This window comes from Pongo abelii, chromosome 3 (assembly GCF_028885655.2).
Source record: "Pongo abelii isolate AG06213 chromosome 3, NHGRI_mPonAbe1-v2.0_pri, whole genome shotgun sequence".
In the NCBI taxonomy this organism is placed as follows: Eukaryota; Metazoa; Chordata; class Mammalia; order Primates; family Hominidae; genus Pongo; species Pongo abelii.
In genome coordinates this window covers 149,635,957-149,658,888 of record NC_071988.2, presented here as the reverse complement: position 1 = coordinate 149,658,888, position 22,932 = coordinate 149,635,957, and the positions used below count along the sequence as shown (strand labels likewise).

Here is a 22,932-nt window from a genome sequence, read left to right as displayed (position 1 = left end):
AACTACAAAAATTAGCCAGGTGTGGTGGCATGTGCCTGTAATCCCAACTACCCAGGAGGCTGAGGCAGAACAATCACTTGAACCCAGGAGGCAGAGGTTGCAGTGAGCCAAGATCGTACCACTACACTCCAGCCTGGGCAACAGAGTGAGACTCTGTCTCAAAAAAAAAAAAAAAAAATTATAACATATTCATTATCAATGACATTAAAGTTTGATATTGCAACAGATTTTGCTATCCCATCTGCTTACATCAAACATCCACTTACATTTGACGCTTAATATACTCTTTAAGCAATGCTTCTTCCACAGGATACACCTGTACACCTGTACCATCATCATAGTAATACATCATACTGGTATTAAGTTCTGTTTGAAATGGTTGATCAGTCCTTTCACCATGTTCTTGATAACCATATGAATAATCAAAGTTCACTTGATGTGAATAAAGAAAAAGAAAGGTAATCACATATTAGAAAAAAATAGTTACTACGGATAAAGTGAAGAACTTCAAAGGTTAACAAACATAAAACCATCTATTATCAGACAAAGAAAATTAGTTAAAACCTAATAGAGGATAGTTGCTCTGTTTTTTTCAAAGTTTATCTAATTTAACAAAACAAAAATTATGTCATACATCGAGGATTTCCTCTGCCTCGTCCTCTTCCCCGTCCTCGGCCTCTTCCTCGACCTCTAAAGGAACCTCGGATATTACCACCCTCACTTCTCACACTGGAAACGTCATCTTGATCGTCTCTTTTTTCTCTATCTCGCTTCCAACCTTTTAAAAATAAAAATATTTTTATATACTTCGATTTGCCAAGTAAAATAACATGATTGTCTTTATGAAAACATAGTCGCCACCTTCTTCCACTTTGTAACTAATTAACAGTAGCCAGGCATTTTTCAGATGGATACAAACTGAAGAGATCCAATAAGAATTTCTCAAAAATATCTCTAGCATAAAACAGAGCCTAAAAGGTACTGACACATGAAGAATACATTCTAACAAGTAAAATAACATACTAGAAAGGTAAAGAGATAGTTTTATTAAGATTGTGCTGTCAAAGATTCAAGAAGTTCCAAGACTACTAAGTTTGTACTACATAAAACTGCTAAAAAACATTTCTCACGAAATATTTAAGGATGGTTCTATTTAAGTAAATGACATTCCTTATAAAGTAAAAATGAAATTAAAACACAAAACAAATTGAAAAAGATATCTGAAGGGAAATATAGAAATTCTATCTAGAGTACATGTAAGAACTCATACCACTCTCTCTCATGCAACACACACAGACACAACCACTCAATGGGAAAAGTGTCTAAAATACAAGCAGGGTAAAAAAATGCAACTGGACAATAAATACAGAAAACGGTGCCTACCAATGGGTCAATAATCATACAAGGCCGGGCGTGGTGGCTCAGGCCGGTAATCCCAGCACTTTGGGAGGCCAAGGCAGGCGGATCAACTGAGGTCAGGAGCTGGAGACCAGCCTGGCTGACATACTGAAATACCGCCTCTACTAAAAATACAAAAATTATCCGGGTGCCATAGCACACACCTGTAATCCCAGCTACTCAGGAGGCTGAGGGAGGAGAATCACTTGAACCCAGGAGGCAGAGGTTGCATTGAGCCAATATTGCACACTGCACTCCAGCCTGGGCTACAGAGCGAGATTCCCTCTCAAAAAAAAAAAAAAAAAAAGAAATCATAAAAAGAGGCGTGGTGTGGTGGCTCACACTTGTAATACCAGCACTTTGGTAGGCTGAGACAGGCAAATTGCTTGAACTCAGGAGTTCAAGACCAGCCTGGGAAACATGGCGAAACCCTGTCTCTACCAAAAATACAAAAAATTAGCCGGGCTTGGTGGTGGAGTGCCTATAATCCCAGCTACTTGGTAGGCTGAGGCAGAAAAATTGTTTGGACCTGGGAGGCGGAGGTTGCAGTGAGCCAAGACCCTGCCACTGCACTCCAGCCTGGGCAACAGAACGAGACTCTGTCTCAGCATAAAAAAAAAGAAAAACGAAAACAGTGCTCAGCCTTATTGACTGTAAGAAATGCAAATTCAGACAATGAAAGGCTCTTTACCCCAGTACAACAAATATTTTAATGTCTCTAATATGAAATGTTGACAAAGTTTAAAAAGGTAGAACATTAGCCAGGTGCGGTGGCTCACACCTGTAATCCCAGCACTTTGGGAGGCTGAGGTGGGTGGATCACTTGAGGTCAGGAGTTCGAGACCAGCCTGGCTGACATGGCAAAACCCCGTCTCTACTAAAAATACAAAAATTAGCCAGACATAGTGGTGGGCACCTGTAATCCCAGCTACTCGGGAGGCTGGGGCAGGAGAATCACCTGAACCTGGGAGGCAGAGGTTGCAGTGAGCTGAGATCTCACCACTGCACTCCAGCCTGGCTAACAGAGTGAGACTCTGTCTCAAAAAACAGAACATTCATGTATTGCTAATGAGGCTGAAAATAGGTATATCTACTTTGAAAATCAACTTGGAATAATCTAATTAATGTGAAGATATGCAAATCCTAGAGACAAGGTTTTACAACCTCAGCACTTTAGACTCTGGTGTGGTGGCCTGTTCTGTGGACTACAGGATGTTTGGCATCATCCATGACCACCACCCACTAGCTGCCAGTAGCACCCACTCAATCCCTCAGTTGTGACAACCAGTAACAAATATCTCCAGACAATGCCAAATGACTCTTTGGGGAAAAAAAAAATCACCCTCACTGAGAACATTACCCTAGATCCCATAGTTCCATCCTCAATGCTTAGACCTAAAACAGTCTTTTTCAAACATTTTCTTTTTTTTTTAATAGAGATGAGTTCTCACTATGTTGCCCAGGCTGGTCTCAAACTTCTGAGCTCAAGCGATCCAGCCACCTCCCGCTCCCAAAGTGTTGGGATTACAGGTGTGCACCACTGCACCCAGCCACTTTTTCAAACATTTCTGCCTTAATCTGTACGTAAGCCTTATTTATTTCACACACAAGTACGCTTACAAAAAATTTTATAATTTAAACACATATCATTTAAAAATTTACTATGTGAAGCACTCTAGGTTTTTAAAAACCTGATCATGAACCAATATACTGATTTCATAACCCACTCACAGACTGTAGTCTGCAGTCTGAAAAAATTACCCTAGAGAGCCTCTTGTACTTGTGTGCTGGAAAACATGCATTAAAATGTTCGTGGTAGTACTTTAATATCAAAAAAAAAAACTGGAAACAATCCAAATACCCACCATTAGTACAGATTTTATCAAATAGTGAAACAGCCTTTCAGCAGGAAAAGAAGACTTACAGTAATACAACCAACATGCATTAATCTAAAGAAAAGTAGGCTGAATTTAAAAAAACAAAAATTCCTGCCAAAGAATGTTGATAAAGTCACATTGCATGGCGATTTCAAAACATGCAAGAAACCAATGCACTTAAGCTCATTTTTTCCGAGACAATGGGATGAAACTGCAGAGTGCACAAAGCGAAGTTTAAAAGTAATAGTAACATACATTTCTTAAACAGGGTGAGTTTCCACTGTTCTTCATCATCATCATCATCATCATCATCATTATTGATTTTAGAGATGGGGTCTCACTCTGTCACCCAGGCTGCAGTGGCATGATCATAGCTCACTGCAGCCTCGAACTCCTGGGCTCTCAAGCAATCCTCCTTACCTCAGCCTACCAAGTAGCTAGGACTACAGGTGAGTGCCACCATACTCAGCTCATTATATTGTTGTTCGGTATAACTTTGTCTATTTTCTTATATATTCAATATTTAATAAGAAAAAAATTAATGAAATTATGAGAATCAATTACTTTTAGAATAAAAACTTAAAATGACATTTTGAAAAACAATAGGAAAAAAGGTCCATTTTTCTATAGACAAGTTTTATACATACATACATATATATCTATGCTCTCCCCCACACATGTATGATCATTGGGCACTACAGCCCCGAATTCCCAGGCTCAAGCAATCCTCCTGCCTCAGCCTCCCAAGTAGCTGGGACTACAGGCTTGCACCACTGCATTAAGTGAAAGTTTTATAATTTAAAAGTCATATTTTGTGGACAACTGAGAAAAATTAACTATTGACTAGATTTTAGATGGTACTAGGAAACTAGTGTGATTTTCTTAGATGATGCATTTTCTTAGGACATTAGTGATAAAGCGTCAACATCTCCAAGTTACTTTCAAGGGATTCAGCAGACGAATGAATTAAATACAGAGAAATTATTAATCTAGATGGTGGCTAGACAGGTATTCACTGAACAATTCTTTTAATTTTTTGTATGTTTAAAGTTTTTCATAATATATTGGAAATTTTTTTAATCAAAATATATTTACCTCTACATAGGTATATTTAAAATTTTTGAATGCTAATATTAAGTCTGTAAAATTTCCTTAGGCCTTCTTATCCATTCACAGGACATGCCTTATCAGATTTCAGCAGAAAACTATAAAAACAAATGCTCATCCTATTGTTTCCACATATCCTTTCCTCTGCTTTCTGAAAATCTGAGCAAACCCTGTGGAAAAATGTATCTGGGCCGGATGCGGTGGATCACACCTGTAATCCTAGCACTTTGGGAGGCCGAGGGAGGCAGATCACTTGAGGTCAGGAGTTCGTGACCAGCCTGGCCCAACAAGGTGAAACTCTGCCTCTACTAAAACTACAAAAATTAGCCAGACATGGTGGCCCATGCCTGTAATCCCAGCTACTTGGGAGGCTGAGGCAGGAGAATCCAGCCTGGGCAATAGTGCGAGACTCTGTCTCAAAAAAAAGTATCTGGCCAACGATTTTAATGAAAGTAAAACCATTCAGTAAAGACTAATGGGCCGGAGTGCAGTGGCTCATACCTGTAATCCCAGCACTTTGGAAGGCAGTGAGCCAAGATCGCGCCACTGCACTCCAGCCTGGGCGACAGAGTGAGGCGTCTCAAAAAAAAAAAAAAAAAAAAAAAAGACTAATGGAATACTTTATAATGGACTGATCAACCTAACACCTGGGCTAACTCAATATTAACACAACTGAAAGTGAAACACACACAGCAGTATTCCAAGCAAAAAAATAACCCTGAACCTAATCAACCTAGCTCTTTCTTATTGCCAGTTATAAAGAGAAAAGACAAAAGGAACAGGCAGGCCAGGTACAGTGGCTCTCACACCTCTAGTCCCAGCACTTTGGGAGGCTGATGCTGGAAGATCGCTTGGGCCCAAGAGTTTCAGACCAGCCTGGGCAACATGGGGAAACCCCATCTCTACAAAAAAATACAAAATTAACCAGGTACGGTTGTGCATGCCTGTAGTCCCAGCTACTGAGGCGGCTAAGACGGGAGAATCGCTTGAGCCTAGGAAGTGAAGGTTGCAGTGAGCTGAGATCATGCCATTGCACTTAGCCTGGGAGACAGAGTGAGATCCTGTCTCAAGAAAAGGAACATGCAAATGCCAAAGAATACCATGACAAAGCGGCTGGGCGAGGTGGCTCATGCCTGTAATCCTAGCACTTTGGGAGGCCAAAGAGGGCGGATCATGAGGTCAGGAGATCAAGACCATCCTGGCTAATATGGTGAAACTCCCTCTCTACTAAAAACTACAAAAAAATTAGCCGGGCGTGCTGGCAGATGCCTGTAGTCCCAGCTACTCGGGTGGCTACGGCAGGTGAATGGCGTGAACCCGGGAGACGGAACTTGCAGTGAGCCGAGATCGCGCCACTGCACTCCAGCCTGGGTGACAGAGCGAGACTCCGTCTCAAAAAAAAAAAAAAAAAAAAAGAATACCATGACAAAGCAATCAGCCAAATCCAAAATACAGGAATTTCACTAGACATGGGACTTAACACAGCAAAAAGAAAAACAGTTGCTGATGAAAATGTAAAATGCTACAAGTGGCAGTTTCTTATAATGTTAAATATACAGCTACTATATGACCAATCAATTCACTCACAGGCACTTGAGAAATACATACATTCCACACAAAGCCTTGTGAACAACTATTCATCAGCGTTATTCATGAAGACTAAAAACTATAAACGAGCCACTTATCCATCAACAGATGAAAAGACAAAGGGCTATATGCCTTCAACAGAATATTATTTGGCAATAAAGAGGGAGAAGCTAAGTGCGGTGGCTCACACTTGTAATCCCAACACTTCGGGAGGCCGAGGCAGGAGAATCGCTTGAGGCTAGGAGTTCAAGACCAGCCCAGGCAACGTAGCAAGACTGTCTCTAAATAAAACTTTTTTTTAAATTAGCCAGGCATGGTGGCATGCACCTGTCATCATAGCTACTTGGGAAGCTGAGGTGGGAGGATTGCTTGAGCCCAAGAGTTCAAGACTGCAGTGAGCTATGACTGTCCCACTGCACTCCAGCCTGGGCAACAGAATGAGACCCCATCACTTAAATTAAAAAAAAAAAAAAGAAAGCTAAGGCTTGTTTGAAAAGTCTGAGAAAATTATTATCTCCACAGTCTCAAAGCCTCTCTCCACAAATTACACAGTAATTACAAAGGGAGAAAAGAAATTAAACAAAAAAACTGAAGAAACTTAAAAATTTTTAAAAAGTCTAGAGTACACTACCTCAACCAAGTAATCAAGGTTAATAATCATTGTGGCCAGTTGCAGTGGCTCAAGCCTATAATCCCGGCACTTTGGGACGTCAAGGTGGGTGGATCACCTGCGGTCAAGAGTTCGAGCCCAGCCTGACCAATATGGTGAAACCCCATCTCTACTAAAAATAAAAAATTAGCCAGGTGTGGTGGCATGCGCCTGTAGTCCCAGCTACTTGGGAGGCTGAAACAGAAGAATTGCTTGAACCCGGGAGGCAGAGGTGAGCCCAGATCACACACCACTGCACTCCAGCCTGGGCAACAGGATGAGACTCCATCTCAAACAAAAAACATAAATAATAATAATAATAATCAATGTTGTAATCTAATAAATAAAGTTACAGGGGTAATCAAAGTTAGTATTAATGTTGTAATCAAACTAATAATCAAAGTTACAGGGGTAATCAAAGTTAGTATCTTCAATAATGGGACAAACCAAGGTCATACTCCCATGTGATTCACTAAAAAGAAAATGATATATTTTCTTATACAGTACTCCTGACAAAAATTCACAACCCCAATCCAATCATAAGGAAACATTAGAAAACCCAAAGTAAGGGATACCTACAATACAATTATCCTACAACCTTCAAAAAGATCAACGTCATGAAAGACAAAAGCAAGAACTGTTAGACTAATGGAGCCTAAAGAGAAAAAAAAAATTAAATTAAATGGGTGATCCCAGAATGGATCCTTGGAGCAGGGGAGGGGACGACTATAAAGGACTGTATTGAGAAAAATCTGCCTGTGGACAATCACATTGTATTAATGTTAGTTTCATTGTTGTTAATTGCATTACGGTTATATTGTTCTTATGAAATATACCCTGAAGGTATTTGGGGTTAAAGGGACATGATGTCTTCAACTTATTCTCAAATGGTTTATACATGTGGTTACTAAAATAATGAGCATTAAGACTAAGTCTTTCCTTAGTCATTTTTGTCTTAGAATGGTAACTTACTTCGTGTATCATTTCTCCTATTGTTATGTGTTGGTTTATTTGCTTCAGGTTGACATCTTGAGCTGTTCCGGGATCCAGGTCTTTCTTGACTCTCTGATCTTACAACATCTAAGTGGAGTGGTACCCACTTGTGCTTATTAGCTTGAAGAAAACAAAATAAAATCATTTAAGGACAAATGTACAATTTTCACTAAACCCTTGCAATCTGAAAGCACTCTGAACTTTAATCAAATAAGTGAAACACATAATGTGTATTTTAAGATTATTTGTAAAGAGGCCAGACATGGTGGCTCATGCCTGTAATCCCAGCACTTTGAGGCCACGGTGGGCGGATGACTTCAGGCCAGGAGTTCAAGACCAGCCTGACCAACATGGAGAAACCCTGTCTCTACTAAAAAATACAAAAATTAGCCAGGTGTAGTGGCACACGCCAGTAATCCCAGCTACTCGGGAGGCTGAGGCATGAATAGCTTGAGCCTGGGAAGTGGAGCTTGCAGTGAGCCGAGATCGTGCCATTGCACTCCAGCCTGGGTGATAGCTGGTTGTCCAAGACAGAATCTTAGTTCAACTTTAAATTTGCCTACAGAACCCCCAATCCCCTTGTAAATTTAACTGTTAGTCTAAAGAGGGACAGCTCTTTAGACACTAGGAAAAAACCTTGTAAAGAGAGTAAAAAGTACAATCCCCATAGTTGGCCTAAAAGCAGCCATCAATTAAGAAAGCGTTCAAGCTCGAAGCCCAGCCGCCCAAAAATCCCAAACACACAACTGAACTCCTTACATCACCTTGGACCAATCTATCATTTCATAGAAGAAACAATGTCAATATAAGTAACATGAAAACATTCTCCTCTGCATAAGCCTACATCAGACCAAAATACTTCACTGACAATTAACAGTCCAATATCTAGATCTCAAAAAAAAAAAAGGCTGGGCGCAGTGGCTCACGCCTGTAATCCTAGCACTTTGGGAGGCTGAGGTGGGCAGATAACCTAAGGTCAGGAGTTCAAAACCAGCCTGGCCAACATGGTGAAACCCCATCTCTACTAAAAATACAAAAATTAGCCGGGCATGGTGGCACATGCCTGTAGTCGCAGCTACTCGGGAAGCTGAGACAGGAGAATTCCTTGAACCTGGGAGGCAGAGGTTGCAGTGAGCCGAGATCGTGCCACTGCACTCTAGCCTGAGTGACAGAGATGAGAGTCTGTCTCAAAAAAAAAAAAAAAGTACATATACAGACTATTCCTGTTTAGTACTTGATTCTTAGGCTTTTTTAAAAAAAATCAGTTTAATTTAAAATTCTTAGGCTTTAGAATGAGGTATATCTGATAAAACGCTATAATGTATACTTTGGAAAGTTAGGCTTCAGGTTTGCAGCACTTTTAGTTCCAGATCACTGCCTAAAATATTAATTTACCCAGGATTTTTACTAATGAATGAGGTTTCTCAAAATATAAGAGGGAAGAGGGATAAGTATAAAATTTTTTTAACCTGACAGAACTTTTTACAGCTATTACGCATCTTCCTAAGGAAAAAAAAAACACAAGCAGTTTAACTTTTCTTGATGACTAAATGACAATGTAACTAATTATTTATGGTTATTCTATAGTGAAATTCTGAAGACCATCTATTCATGAATGCCATAGCTCAGGTTTCAAAATGTTCAGTATTCTGCCCAATCTATATTTTCTACCAAAATAAAGACTCATGGCAATGAAAAAACTGCCAAGGTAATTTAAAAATAAATATTAGTGTGCAACTACAATATTGATATCCTATAAATCCTGCAAACTATGGATCAAATGAGGAAAAGTGAATATAAATGCATCTAAAAAGGCTTTTAATCTTATACTATAAATTGTCAGTGAGATTCCTTGACATAAAGAAGCCCTTCTTTTAAAGTCAAAAATCTGTACTCTAGATCAATTAATAGCTTGATTATATGAATTGTTCTAACTACAAAACACCTGGGTTTTACTGTTGACTGACCAGTTTTAATTGAAGCAATTAAAGACAAATTGCCAGGTGCGGTGGGTCACGCCTGTAATCCCAACACTTTGGGAAGCCAAGGCGGGCGGATCACCTGAGGTGGGGAGCTCGAGACCACCCTGACCAAAATGGAGAAAACCGTCTGTACTAAAAAAAAAAAAAAAAAAAAAAAAATACAAAATTAGCTGGGTGTGGTGCCTGTAATCCCAGCTGCTCGGGAGGCTGAGGCAGGAGAATGGCTTCAACCCAGGAGGCAGAGGTTGCAGTGAGCTGGAGATCACGCCATTGCACTCCAGCCTGGGCAACAAGAGTGAAACTCCATCTCAAAAAAAAAAAAAAAAAGACAAATTTTAGATCAGGATAACAAATCTGTCATCTGTATGGATTCTAGACAGTCAAGAACACTACTTACGTATGTAGGAAGCAGGAAAAAGTTAAGTGACGAAGTAGTTAAGAAATGAGGAGGCCAGGCATGGTGGCGCACACTTCTAATCCCAGCACTTTGGGAGGCTGAGGCAGGTGGATCACTTGAGCCCAGGAGTTCAAGACCAGCCTGGCCAACATGGCGAAACCCTGTCTCTACAAAAAAATACAAAAATTAGCCAGGCGTGGTGGCACATGCCTGTAGTCCCAGCTACTCAGGAGGCTGAGGTGGGAGGATCTCTTGACCCCAGGTCATCGAGGCTGCAGTGGGCCATGAGCATGCCACTGAACTCCAGCCTGGGTGACAGAGCAAGACCCTGTCTCAAAATTTTAAAAACATTTTTAAATTTAAAAATTAAAAAAAAGAAACAGGAAGAAATTTTTCTAACAACCACTTGTCTTGTTGTCACTGTTTTTGAGCAATTAGCCTTTATTCATTGTATCAAGTGAATATAATGCTTATCCTGCACTAAAGATTAGTTATTTATTAAAAAGACAAACTATTCGGCCAGGCCCGGTGGCTCATGCCTGTAATCCTAGCACTTTGGGAGGCCGAGGCAGGTGGATCGCCTGAGCTCAGGAGTTCAAGACCAGCCTGGGCAACACAGTGAAACCCCGTCTCTACTAAAATACAAAAAGTTAGCCAGGAATGGCAGTGTGCGCCTGTAATCCCAGGTACTCAGGAGGCTGAGGTAGAAGAATTGCTAGAACCCAGGAGACGGAGGTTGCAGTGAGTCGAGATTGGGCCACTGCACTCCAGCCTGGGTGACAGAGCAAGACTCTGTCTCTTAAAAAAAAAAAGACAAACTATTCAAGTAAGTGATCAGTCTATGGTAAAAGTTAAAGTGTTAAAGAAGTTGGCAACAACTTTACCATTAAATGTTCCCTCCCATGCCATATCACCTCCAGAGAATCTTGGTTCAATGGTTTCCCATGGCACTCAAAATAGAATTGTAACTCCAAGGCCCTGTATACCATGGACGTTGTCTATCTATGTCTCTAACCTCATCTGCTCCCAGAAAATCACCTTGCTTCAGTCACTGACAACTTAACAGTTTAAAGCCCTTTTCTGCCTAGAAGTGCCTGAAGACACTTTTACCAAGACTCCGACCACTGAATGAGTATACGCTTTTACAAAGCAGGTAAATCATAAACTGTCCCTAGACACACGAAAAGTTCAGAAAAGAAAATGGAAAAGGGTATGAAGACAATATTTTCATTCCTTCAAAGTGTAATTTTGACAGGGGAATGCTATGAGGGAAAAGGTTGACTAAAATTATTCTTTTTTTTTTTTTTTTGAGACAGTCTCGCACTGTCGCCCAGGCTGGAGTGCAATGGCGCGACCTCGGCTCACTGCAACCTCCACCTCCTGGGTTCAAGCAATTCTCCTGCCTCAGCTTCCCGAGCAGCTGGGACTACAAGCGCACACCACGATGTTCGGCTAATTTTTTTTTGTATTTTTAGTGGAGACAGGGTTTCACCATTTCTCCTGACCTCGAGTGGTCCACCTGCCTCAGCCTCCCAGGGTGCTAGGATTACAGGCGTGAGCCACTGCGCCCGGCCTATTCTCACTTTTCTCTTAGGAAAAAAATGTATTTAATTTTCACAGTACTCCCTAAATATAGGGAGCAGTTCCAATGCAGATCTAAAAGAACAATAATTGTCACACAACTTTCCAAGAATGTATCTACAACTGTACCTCTAAGTGGAACTCCATTCCATTTTCTTGCATAGAATACAAGTTACATACAAAAAGGAAAGTCTAATAGTTCAGAAATGTTACAAAAGCAAATGAGTTACCACTGCAGATTGTTTGTCCTGAAGAAACACAAACTATACATTTTTGACGACCAGAGATCAGTTAATGAAATACAATTCCTCATTACAACTTTCTTCAAACATTAAAATCAAAATAAAGATATGGACAAACTGACCTCTCTTTCGTTGATTACTTGACTGAGCCTCATCCTCACTGACGTTTTCACCAGGACCATTTAATTTTGTTTCCCGGTTTTCTTTGCTCTCACTGTTACTTCTCTTTTCAACCTTTTCTTCTTTTTCTTTTCTATTTTGTGGCTTTTTATTTCCTTGGCTGAGGACGCTCTGAAACTACAAAAAGGTTTTCAGAATGAAATGATTTCCATTAATATTTTCACTAACATACCCAAAAATTCGTGGCAATATACCTAACCTAAAATTGCAAAACAAATGACAAAAACTGTTATCAAAAGCAAAAAATTACTTTTCAAAAGACAGTTAAAAGTAAAGCTGCAGACTAGGAGAAAGTATTTGCTAAGTATTTGATAAAGAACTTTTACCTAAAATACATATGAACTTTCAAAACTCAGTAACAAGAAATCAATACCACTTTTTTTTTTTTTTTGCGGGGCGGGGGTTGGGGGACAGAGTCTCACTTTGTTGCCCAGGCTGGAGTGCAGTGGCACGATCTCGGCTCACTGCAGCCTCCACCTCCTGGGTTCAAGCAATTATCCTACCTCAGCCTCCCTAGTAGCTGGTATTACAGGCACATGTCACCACACCTGGCTAATTCTTTTTTTTTTTTTAGTAGAGAGGGGGTTTCGCCATGTTGGTCAGGCTGGTCTCAAACTCCTAACCCCAAATGATTCACCCTCCTCAGCCTCCCAAAGTGCTGCGATACACGCATGAGCCATTGCACCCAGCCTTCCATTTTTTTAAATGGGCAGATTGATCGGATACTTCATCAAAAAGATATACTGATGGCAAATCTATGAAAAGATTATTGCATTCATTCATCAGAAAAATGCAAATTAAAACTGCAATGGGATACCACTCCACATTTATTAGAATGGCTAAAATATTTTTTGAAACTTGACCATATTATGGGTGAGCAAAGATGGGTTCGGTGGCTCACACCTGTAATCCTAGCACTTTGGGAAGCCAAGGCAGGTAGATTACTTGAGCTCAGGAGTTTGAGACCAGCCTGGGCACATGGCAAAACCCCATCTCTACAAAAAATACAAAAAAATTAGCCAGGCATGGTGGTGCATGCCTATAGTCCCAGCTACTTGTGGGGCTGAAGTAGGGAGGGTCACTTGAGCCCAGGAGGTCAAGGCTGCAATGAGCTGAGATCATGCCACTGTACTCCAGCCTGGGTGACAAAGTGAGACCCCGTCTCAGAAAAAAAAAAAGAGAGAGTGAGTGAAGATGTGGAGTAACTGGAATTCACGTACACTGCTGATAGAAGTGCAAATTCGGCAGTTTCTTAAAAAGCTAAAACAGGTAGCTACTATATGATCCAACCTAGTTACATATCCAAGAAAAAATGAAAAATTTTCTACACAAACGTTCATATAGCAGTTTTATTTGTATCAACCAAAATGTAAAATTAATCCAAATGTCCATTAACAATAGGTGAACGGACAAACTGTGTTACATCCATACTACTCAGTAAGAAAAAGGAATGAACTGCTGACACACAAGTAAATCTCAAAATAATGCTGAGTAGAAGCCAGGAAAAAAAAGGGTACCTACTAAATGCTTCCACATATATAAAATTCTAGAAAATGCAAATCTCAAATATAAGATTACCTCTTAAGAATACAACCAGATGAGGCCGGGCGCAGTGGCTCACGCCTGTAATCCTAGCACTTTGGGAGGCCAAGGCGGGTGGATCACCTGAGGTCAGGAGTTCGAGACCAACATGGCAAAACCCTATCTCTACTAAAAATACAAAAATTAGCCAGATGTGGTGGTGCGTGCCTGTAATACCAGCTACTCAGGAGGCTGAGGCAGGAGAATCACTTAAATCCGGGAGGCGGAGGTTGCAGTGAGCTGAAATCCCACCACTGCACTCCAGCCTGGGCGACAGAGCAAGACTCTGTCTCAAAAAAATAATACAACCAGATGAGGGAAATGTGATGAATTAAATTAGGTGATCTGAAAAGCAGGTAAACTATCAAAAGGATAGCCGCCACGTTTTCAGTGCCTCTTTATCAATATATGTGATTTTATACAAATATAAAAATTTGATTACAATTTATAATATGTCTTCATTATTAAAGAAATAATAGGCGAGGTATGGTGGCTAACGCCTATAATCTCAGCACTTTGGGAGGCTGAGGCCAGCCAATTGCTTGAGCTCAGGAGTTTGATACCAGCCTGGGCAACATGACCCATCTCTATAAAAAGTTTAAAAATCTGCCAGTGTGGTGGCACACACCTGTAGTCCCAGTCACTTGGGAGGCAAAGGTGGAGGATCACCTGAGCCTGGAAGGCCAAGGCTGCAGTGAGCTGTGATCACATCACTGCACTCCAGCCTGGGTAATGGAGTGAGACCCTGTCTCAAAGAAAAAAAAAAAAAAAAAAAAAAAAGAAATAAATAATAGGTTAGGTTAAGCTTACCATGAGTAAAGCTTAAGACAAGTTCATTACTAATATTACTGGCAGCAAAGAATAACTGCAAATTAAACTAATAAAATGTAATCTTCTTGATGAATCAAGTTTTTAAATCTGTTCCTCAGCCAGAATGGTAGCTCATACTGTAATCTCAACATTTTGGGAGGCTGAGGCAGGAGGATCACTTGAGCTCAGGAGCTGGAGACCAGCAAAATCCTGTCTCTATGAAAAATACAAAAATTAGCTGTGCACAGTAGTGCGTGCCTATAGTCCCAGCTACTGTGGAGATCGAGGTAGGAAGATCACCTGAGCCTAGGAGTTTGGGGCTACAATGAGCTGTGATCACACCAACTGCACTCCAGCCTGGAGACAGAGCAAGACCCTTTCTCAAACAAATAAAAAAAATCTGTCCCCCAGTATGACAATTCTTTACATTTTAAGTAAAATAAAATTCTGCATGTTGAAATAAATACATTTTCCTTTCTTTAAAAAAAAAACTTTAAAATAATACTCACTCCAGTGTTCACTAATTCACTTGGTGTTGGCCAATTCTCCATATCACTGAAATCACTAGCCTAAGAAGTAACAAATAAGTGTTAGGTCTGCAAATTAGTTTTAGAAATTTTAAGCAGGAAAAAAACATTTTCTAAAAGTGAAAGGAGTTTTAATAATCATTTATAATCAGTTATATGCAGGCATCTGCCAAATTAATCAAAAAGTTTCTGCAAACAATAGAACATTTTGAAATAAGAATGGCTTAATCTTATGATAAAACTTTCACCACTATTTAATAACATTAAATTGAGTTATACATGATAACAAAGGCATATATAGAGATTTGGATAAAGGTTATGATTTTCCATAATATTAACTTTAATCTAATACCAATAATACAATTAGAAGAAAAATACACTTATAATAACCTAAGAGTTCTTAGCCACAATTTTCAAAAATCAATACAGTTAAGAACTATTTCCTATGAAGACATACCTTGTTGGATTTCTTTGTCTTGAGCTTTCCTGCTTTTATAATTTTGAGGGAACCGAACTCTAAAGAAAATATATAGAATTGTTTTTACAACTACTTCATTCAATAAATTCAACAAAATAACTATTATGTCAATTTCAGTAAATCAGTATAATCATCATTTCCAACCAAAATCCAAGGTTCTGAGACTCAAATTCCTAGCAAAAAATCAACTCCATTTGACACATAGATTCAAGGTGATCTTCAGTCTCCAAATCAAGAAGTAAGAAATATTAACAGTGTTGTCGGGCGCGGTGGCTCACGCCTGTAATCCCAGCACTTTGGGAGGCCGAGGTGGGTGGATCACCTGAGGTCAGGAGTTCGAGACCAGCCTGACCAACACGGAGAAACCCCGTCTCTACTAAAAATACAAAATCAGTCAGGCACAGTGGCGCATGCCTGTAATCCCAGCTACTTGGGAGGCTGAGGCAGGAGAATTGCTTGAACCTGGGAGGCACAGGATGCGGTAAGCTGAGATCTTGCCATTGCACTCCAGCCTGGGCAACAAGAGCAAAACTCCGCCTCAAAAACAAAAAAAAAAACACAGTGTATTACACTGAACGGACGGAACAATCCTTTCATTAACAGAATATAGGCTGGGCCTGGTGGCTCACACCTGTAATCCCAGCACTTCGGGAGGCCAAGACGGGCGGATCACTGGAGTCAGGAGTTTGAGACCAGCCTGGCCAACATGGTGAAACCCCATCTCTACTAAAAATAGAAAAATTAGCCCGGTGTGGTAGCACATGCCCATAGTCCCAGCTACTCAGAAGGCTGAGGCAGGAGAATCACTTGAACCTGGGAGGTGGAGGTTGCAGTGAGCCTAGATTGCACCACTGCACTCCAGCTGGGGCGACAGAGCTAGATTCTGTCAAAAATATATATATGTAACAGGAGAAAATTACAAATATAACTCTTTTTTTTTTTTGAGACAGAGTCTCTTTATTTCTCTCATGCTGTTGGTAAGAGTATGAGGTAGTATTTCTTTCTTTCTTTTTTTTTTTTTTTGAGACAGAATCTTCTCACTCTGTCGCCCAGGCTGGAGTGCAGTGGCGCAATCTTTGCTCACTGCAACCTCCCCCTCCCGGGTTCAAGCCATTCTCCTGCCTCAGCCTCCCAAGCAGCTGGGATTACAGGCGCCTACCACCACGCCTGGCTAATTTTTTTGTATTTTTAGGAGAGACAGGGTTTCACCATGTTAGCCAGGCTGGTCTCAAACTCTTGACCTCAAGTAATCCGCCCACCTCGGCCTCCCAAAGTGCCGGGATTACAAGCATGAGCCACGGCGCCCAGCCAAGGTAGTATATCTTTCAAGGGTAATCTGTCATCTAAAATGTATATAACTTTTAATAAAAGAATTCCATTTTCAGGAAATTATCTAGGAATCAAGAAAAGGTACAAAGATGTCCATATAGGATGTTCAGTGCAACTTTGTTGATAATCCTATTTAAACAGCCTCTACGTAATAATACACAAAATACTATATAACTTTTAGAAATCAGACAAAGCTGTATATGTATTGACATGGAAAGAAGTCCACCAGGTTTTAAATATAATTTTATATATACAGGCCAGACTCAGTGGCTCACACCTGTAATCCAAACAGCTTTGGGAGGCCAAGGCAGGCAGATCTCTTGAGGCCAGGAGTTCAAGACCAGCCTGGCCAAAATGACGAAACCCCATCTCTACTAAAAAAACAAAAATTAACCAGGTGTGGTGGCGCATGCCTATAATCCCAGCTACTTAGGAGGCTGAGGCAGGAGAATCACTTGAATCCAGGAGATGAAAATTGCAGTGAGCCGAGATTGCACCACTGCACTCCGGCCGGGGCAACAGAATGAGACTCTGATTCAAAAAAAAAAAAATTATATATACGTACAGATTACAGGTAAAAGAAGCCTAAGAAAGGAAATTTTTCATTTTCTCATGTTTTAACATGGAGGAAATCACGCTGCATGTCATTAGAGAACACCTAAGACTGAAATAGCAAGCCAGTTTAGTAAATTGTTTTAAATTTAAAATTTTTTCACATTAAAAAACATGTATATTCTTTTTTTTTTTTTTTTTGAGACGGAGTCTCACTCTGTCACCCAGGCTAGAGTGCAGTGGTGCTCTCTTGGCTCACTGCAACCTCCGCCTCCCGGGTTCAAGCGAATTCTCCTGCCTTAGCCTCCTGAGTAGCTGGGACGACAGGCGTATGCCACCACACCCAGCTAATTTTTTGTATTTTTAGTAGAAATGGGGTTTCACTGTGTTAGCCAGGATGGTCTGGATCTCTGACCTTGTGATCCGCCCGCCTCAGCCTCCCAAAGTACTGGGATTACAGGAGTGAGCCACCGCGCTCAGCCTAAAACATGTACATTCAAACAGATGAAACCTGTTTTTTGTTTCTAAGTAAGAAACAAGCCAGGCACAGTGGCTCAAGCCTGTAATCCCAGCACTCTGGGAGGCCAAGGTGGGAGAATCACTTGAGCCCAAGAGTTCAAGAGCAGCCCTGGCGACATAAGTGAAACCCTGTCTTTACAAAAAAAAAAAAAATTAGTTGGGCATGGTGGTGTGCACCTGTAGTCCCAGCTACTCAGGAGGCTGAGATAGGAGGACTGCTGGAGCCCAGGAGTTCGAGGCTACAGTGAGCTATGATCATGCCACTGCACTCCAGCCTGGACAACAGAGCGAGATCCTTTCTCACAAACAAATAAAACACCCTGCAAATTTAAGCTACTATAAATATACATGAACAAGCACGGTATCTACATATCTCCATTTTTCAAACATCATTAGTAAGACAGAAACTATATACCAGTACATCTTTTTTGAGCATTATTTCACTATCTTTAAAATGTTATTCTTAGGCTGGGCACAGTGGCTCACACCTATAATCCCACCACTTTGGGAGGCCAACGCGGGCAGATTACCTGAGGTCAGGAGTTCGAGAGCAGCCTGGCCAACATGGCAAAACCCCGTCTCTACGAAAAAACACAAAAATTAGCCAGGCATAGCGGCAGGTGCCTGTTATCCTAGCTACTCTGGAGGCTGAGGGACGAGAATCGCTTGAACCCAGGAGGCAGAGGTTGCAGTGAGCCAAGATTGCACCACCACACTCCAGCCTGAGGAACAGAGAGAGACTCCATCTCAAAAAATAAATAAATAAATAAAATAAAAATAAATAAATAATAAAATGTTATCCTTAAACCCTGGGACCTACAAGGAAATAACTGTAAACAGATAAAGAAAATAATATATTTTTAAGGGCTAGGATACTTTAAACAAAAGCTACAACACAATAAATAGAGCCTATTTCACTCAGCTTAATTCTTATGACCATAATCTTTTGGCAATATTTTAATTAAGAAAATGCACTGATTATATCAATATTTCACATTTTATCGTATTTAAGGGAAAATGTGGTAAAAATTAGTGCTTTTTAAAATGTGAAAGAATGGCTGGGCGCGGTGGCTCATGCCTGTAATCCCAGCACTTTGGGAGGCTGAGGCGGGCAGATCACCTGAGGTCAGGAGTTCAAGACCAGCCTGGCCAACATGGTGAAACCCTGCCTCTACTAAAAATATAAAAACTAACTGGGCATGGTGGTAGACGCCTGTAATTCCAGCTACTCGGGAGGCTGAGGCAGAAGAATTGCTTGAACCCAGGAGACAGAGGTTGCAGTGAGCCGACACAGTGCCACTGCACTCCAGCCTTGGCGACAGAGTGAAACGGTCTCAAAAAAAAAAAAAAAAAATGAAAGAAGACAATTCTCAAACTCTAATAGTGGGAGTATCAATTTATACAGTTACTTTAAAAAGCAACTTGTAAAGGCCAGCGCGGTGGCTCACGCCTGTAATCCCAGCACTTTGGGAGGCCAAGGTGGCGGATCACAAGGTCAGGAGATCGAGACCATCCTGGCTAACACAGTGAAACTCCGTCTCTATTAAAAATACAAAAAATTAGCTGGGCGTGGTGGCGGGCGCCTGTAGTCCCAGCTACTCAGGAGGCTGAGGCAGGAGAATGGCATGAACCCAGGAGGCGGAGCTTGCAGTGAGCCGAGATCACGCCACGGCACTCCAGCCTGGGCGACAGAGCGAGACTCTGTCTCAAAATATTTAAAAAAAAAAAAAAATTAAAAAATAAGTAAATAAATAAAAAGCAACTCATAAACTAAAAAAATGCCCTATAACCTAACAATTCTACTTCTCAGCATCTACCCTAGAGAAAGGCACACATGGATATAAGACATATGTATAAAAATGTTGTTTCTTCTAGATACAAAAATGAAAAAATCAAGATAATAGGTAAATCTCTAAATCAACTATGTCAGCCATATTTAGGACCACTCCTTAGCTATTTTTTTTTTTTTAATTGAGATGGGGTTTCACTATGCTGCCCAGGCTGATCTCAAATTCCTGTCCTCAAACCCTGGTCACCTTGGTCTCCCAGAGTGTTAGCATTACAGGTATGAGCCACTACAGCCGGTCATCCTCAGCCTTTTTTTTTTTTTTTTTTTTTGAGACGGAATTTCACTTGTTGCCCAGGCTGAAATGCAATGGCACCATCTTGGCTCAGTGCAACCTCTGCCTCCCGGGTTCAAGCAATTCTCCCCCCTCAGCCTCCCGAGTAGCTGGGATTACAGGTGCCGGCCACCACACTCGGCTGATTTTTGTATTTTCAGTAGAGATAGGGTTTCACCATGTTGGCCAGGCTGGTATCGAACTCCTGACCTCAGGTGATCTGCCTACTTCAGCCTCCCAAAGTGCTCAGATTACAGGCATGAGCCACCATGCCCGGGCAGACCTCAGCAATTTTTAAAAGGCGTTCAGATTTAGTAAATTACCTTCTTTTTTTTTTTTTTACTGAGACGGAGTCTCGCTCTGTCACCCAGGCTGGAGTGCAGTGGTGCGATCTCTGCTCACTGCAAGCTCCGCCTCCTGGCTTCACCCCATTCTCCTGCCTCAGCCTCCCAAGTAGCTGGGACTACAGGTGCCCACCACCACGCCCAGCTAATTTTTTATGTATTTTTAGTAGAGACAGGGTTTCACCATGTTAGACAGGATGGTCTCGATCTCCTGACCTCATGATCCACCCACCTCAGCCTCCCAAAGTGCTGGGATTACGGGCGTGAGCCACTGCGCCCCACCTCAGTAAATTATCTTAAGGTGACATGAAAGTTTTTCATTTTTGTAAGGAGAATATATTTATGCATTTTTTCTATATAACTTACTTAAAATGGTATTTCATTAGGGTAACAACAGTAAGCTTACTTGAGGTTTCTAGGAACCAAACAGAAAATAGGGTTGATGAACCAAACAGTAGGAGAAAAGAGGTTGATGATGAACATATGGTTCGAGAAAAATAAGAATGAAAAAGACAGAAAAAAATCAGTATTTTTGAAACATCATATTGTTATGAGTAAAAGAATGGAAATTATACTAGAATGCTAATGTTTAATAGGCAAAAAACAACCATAACTACAAGTAAGGGATTAATAAACCCATATTGTGATTTTAATAAAAGAATCTGCGCCCCTTCCGTCTAGCGGCAGCCATCAGGTAAGCCAAGATGGGGCATACAAGTAAATCCAGGAGCTATGGAGAAAAGCAGTCTGATGCCATGCACTTTCTTCTGAGAGTCGGTTGCTGGCAGTACCACCAGCTCTCTGCTCTCCACAGGGCTCCCCACCCCATCCGGCCTGATAAAGCGCACCAACTGGGCTACAAGGCCAAGCAAGTTTACGTTATATATAGGATTCGTGTTCGCCATGGTGGCCAAAAGCACCCAGTTCCTAAGGGTGCGACTTATGGCAAGCCTGTCCATCATGGTGTTAACCAGCTAAAGTTTGCTCAAAGTCTTCAGTCCATTGCAAAGGAGCAAGCTGGATGCCACTGTGGGGCTCTAAAAGTCCTGAATTCTCACTGGGTTGGTGAAGATTCCACATACAAGTTTTTTGAGGTTATCCTCATTGATCCATCCCATAAAGCTATCAGAAGAAATCCTGACACCCAATGGATCACCAAACCAGTCCACAAGCATAGGAAGATGCATGGGCTGCCATCTGCAGGCCGAAAGAGCCATGGCCTTGGAAAGGGCCTTAAGTGCCACCACACTATTGTTGGTTCTCACCAGGGAGCTTGGAGAAGGCGCAATACTCTCCAGCTCCACCGTTACAGCCAATATAAGTAAAGTTTGTAAAATTCATACCTAATAAACAATTTAGGACAATCATGTCTGCTTACAGGTATTATTTATCTGTTAAAACTAGTCTGCAGACTGTTTCATGAATGCTTTGTCAAATTAAGAAAAGTTAAAGTGCAATAATGCTTGAAGAGAATAAGTGATGGTGTATCTTCTTTCTAATAAGATAAACTTTTTTGTCTTTGCTTTATCTTGTTAGGGGGTTATATGTCAGTGTATAAAACATATTGTGTGATATAATAGATTTAAAATAAATTCTTTAAAAGAGGGAAAAAAAAAGAATCTGCCAGGCCAGGCTCACACCTATAATAGCAGCACTTTGGGAGGCTGAGGTGGGGAATCCTTTGAGGCTGCCAAAAGTTCAAGACTAGGCCTGGGCAATATAGTGAGACCCTATCTCAAAAAATAAAAATAAAAATAGCTTGAGTTCAAGAGTTCTGAGACCAGCCTAGGCAACGTGGCAAGATACTCTCTATTTTTAAATTTAAAAAACAAAAATAAAATAATTTGCCAGGCATGGTGGTATACGCCTATAGTCCTAGCTACTTGAGAGAATCCCTTGGGCCCAGGAGTTCTAGGCTGCCAGTGAGCTACGATTGTGCCACTGTACTCCTACTCTAGCCTGGGTGACAAAGTGAGACCCGGTCTCTTAAAAAAAAAAAAAAAAAAAAGCCGGGTGTGGTGGCTCACGTCTGCAATCCCAGCACTTTGGGAGGCCAAGGTGGGTCAATCATCTGGGGTCCAGAATTCAAGATCAGCCTGGCCAACATGGTGAAACCCCATCTCTACTAAATATACAAAAATTATTGGCCGGGCACGGTGGCTCATGCCTATAATCCCAGCACTTTGGGAGGCCGAGGCGGGTGGATCACGAGGTCAGGAGATCGAGACCATCCTGGTTAACGTGGTGAAACCCCGTCTCTACTAAAAATACAAAAAAAAATTAGCCAGGCGTGGTGGCAGGTGCCTGTAGTTCCAGCTACTCGGGAGGCTGAGGCAGGAGAATGGCGTGAACCCGGGAGGCGGAGCTTACAGTGAGCTGAGATTGCACCACTGCAGTCCAGCCTGGGCAACAGAGCGAGACTCCCTCTCAAAAAAAAAAAAAAGGCCGGACACGGTGGCTCATGCCTGTAATCCCAGCACTTTGGGAGGCCAAGGCGGGTGGATCATGAGGTCAGAAGATGGAGACCATCCTGGCTACCACGGTGAAACCCTGTCTCCACTAAAAATAAAAAAATTAGCTGGGCATGGTGGCGGGTGCCTGTATTCCCAGCTACTCGGGAGGCTAAGGCAGGAGAATGGTGTGAACCAGGGAGGCAGAGCTTGCAGTGAGCCGAGATTG

The 22,932-nt window shown here is 41.3% G+C and overlaps 1 protein-coding gene and 1 pseudogene across 13 annotated transcripts in view; one reads left to right on the top strand and one right to left on the bottom strand.

The window, feature by feature from the left end:
• Positions 1–22,932, bottom strand: part of LARP1B (La ribonucleoprotein 1B) — a 154,830-nt gene that overhangs the window by 125,108 nt on the left and 6,790 nt on the right. For 6 of the 13 annotated variants that reach the window (XM_024245941.3, XM_024245940.3, XM_063723656.1 and 3 more), the window contains exons 2-7: positions 15,369–15,427; positions 14,894–14,953; positions 11,936–12,110; positions 7,591–7,731; positions 635–778; positions 267–432 (exon numbers count right to left, since the gene is read on the bottom strand). In XM_024245941.3, the coding sequence (XP_024101709.1) occupies positions 267–432; positions 635–778; positions 7,591–7,731; positions 11,936–12,110; positions 14,894–14,935 (668 nt within the window). In that variant the 5' untranslated portion in view covers positions 14,936–14,953; positions 15,369–15,427. Of the gene's footprint in view, positions 1–266; positions 433–634; positions 779–7,590; positions 7,732–11,935; positions 12,111–14,202; positions 14,320–14,893; positions 14,954–15,368; positions 15,428–18,319; positions 18,344–20,619; positions 20,730–22,932 lie in introns of those variants that run through there. The other 7 variants (XM_054554487.2, XM_054554486.2, XM_063723655.1 and 4 more) reach the window with 5 other exon arrangements.
• LOC100437741 (large ribosomal subunit protein eL15-like) lies at positions 18,807–21,632 on the top strand (annotated as a pseudogene).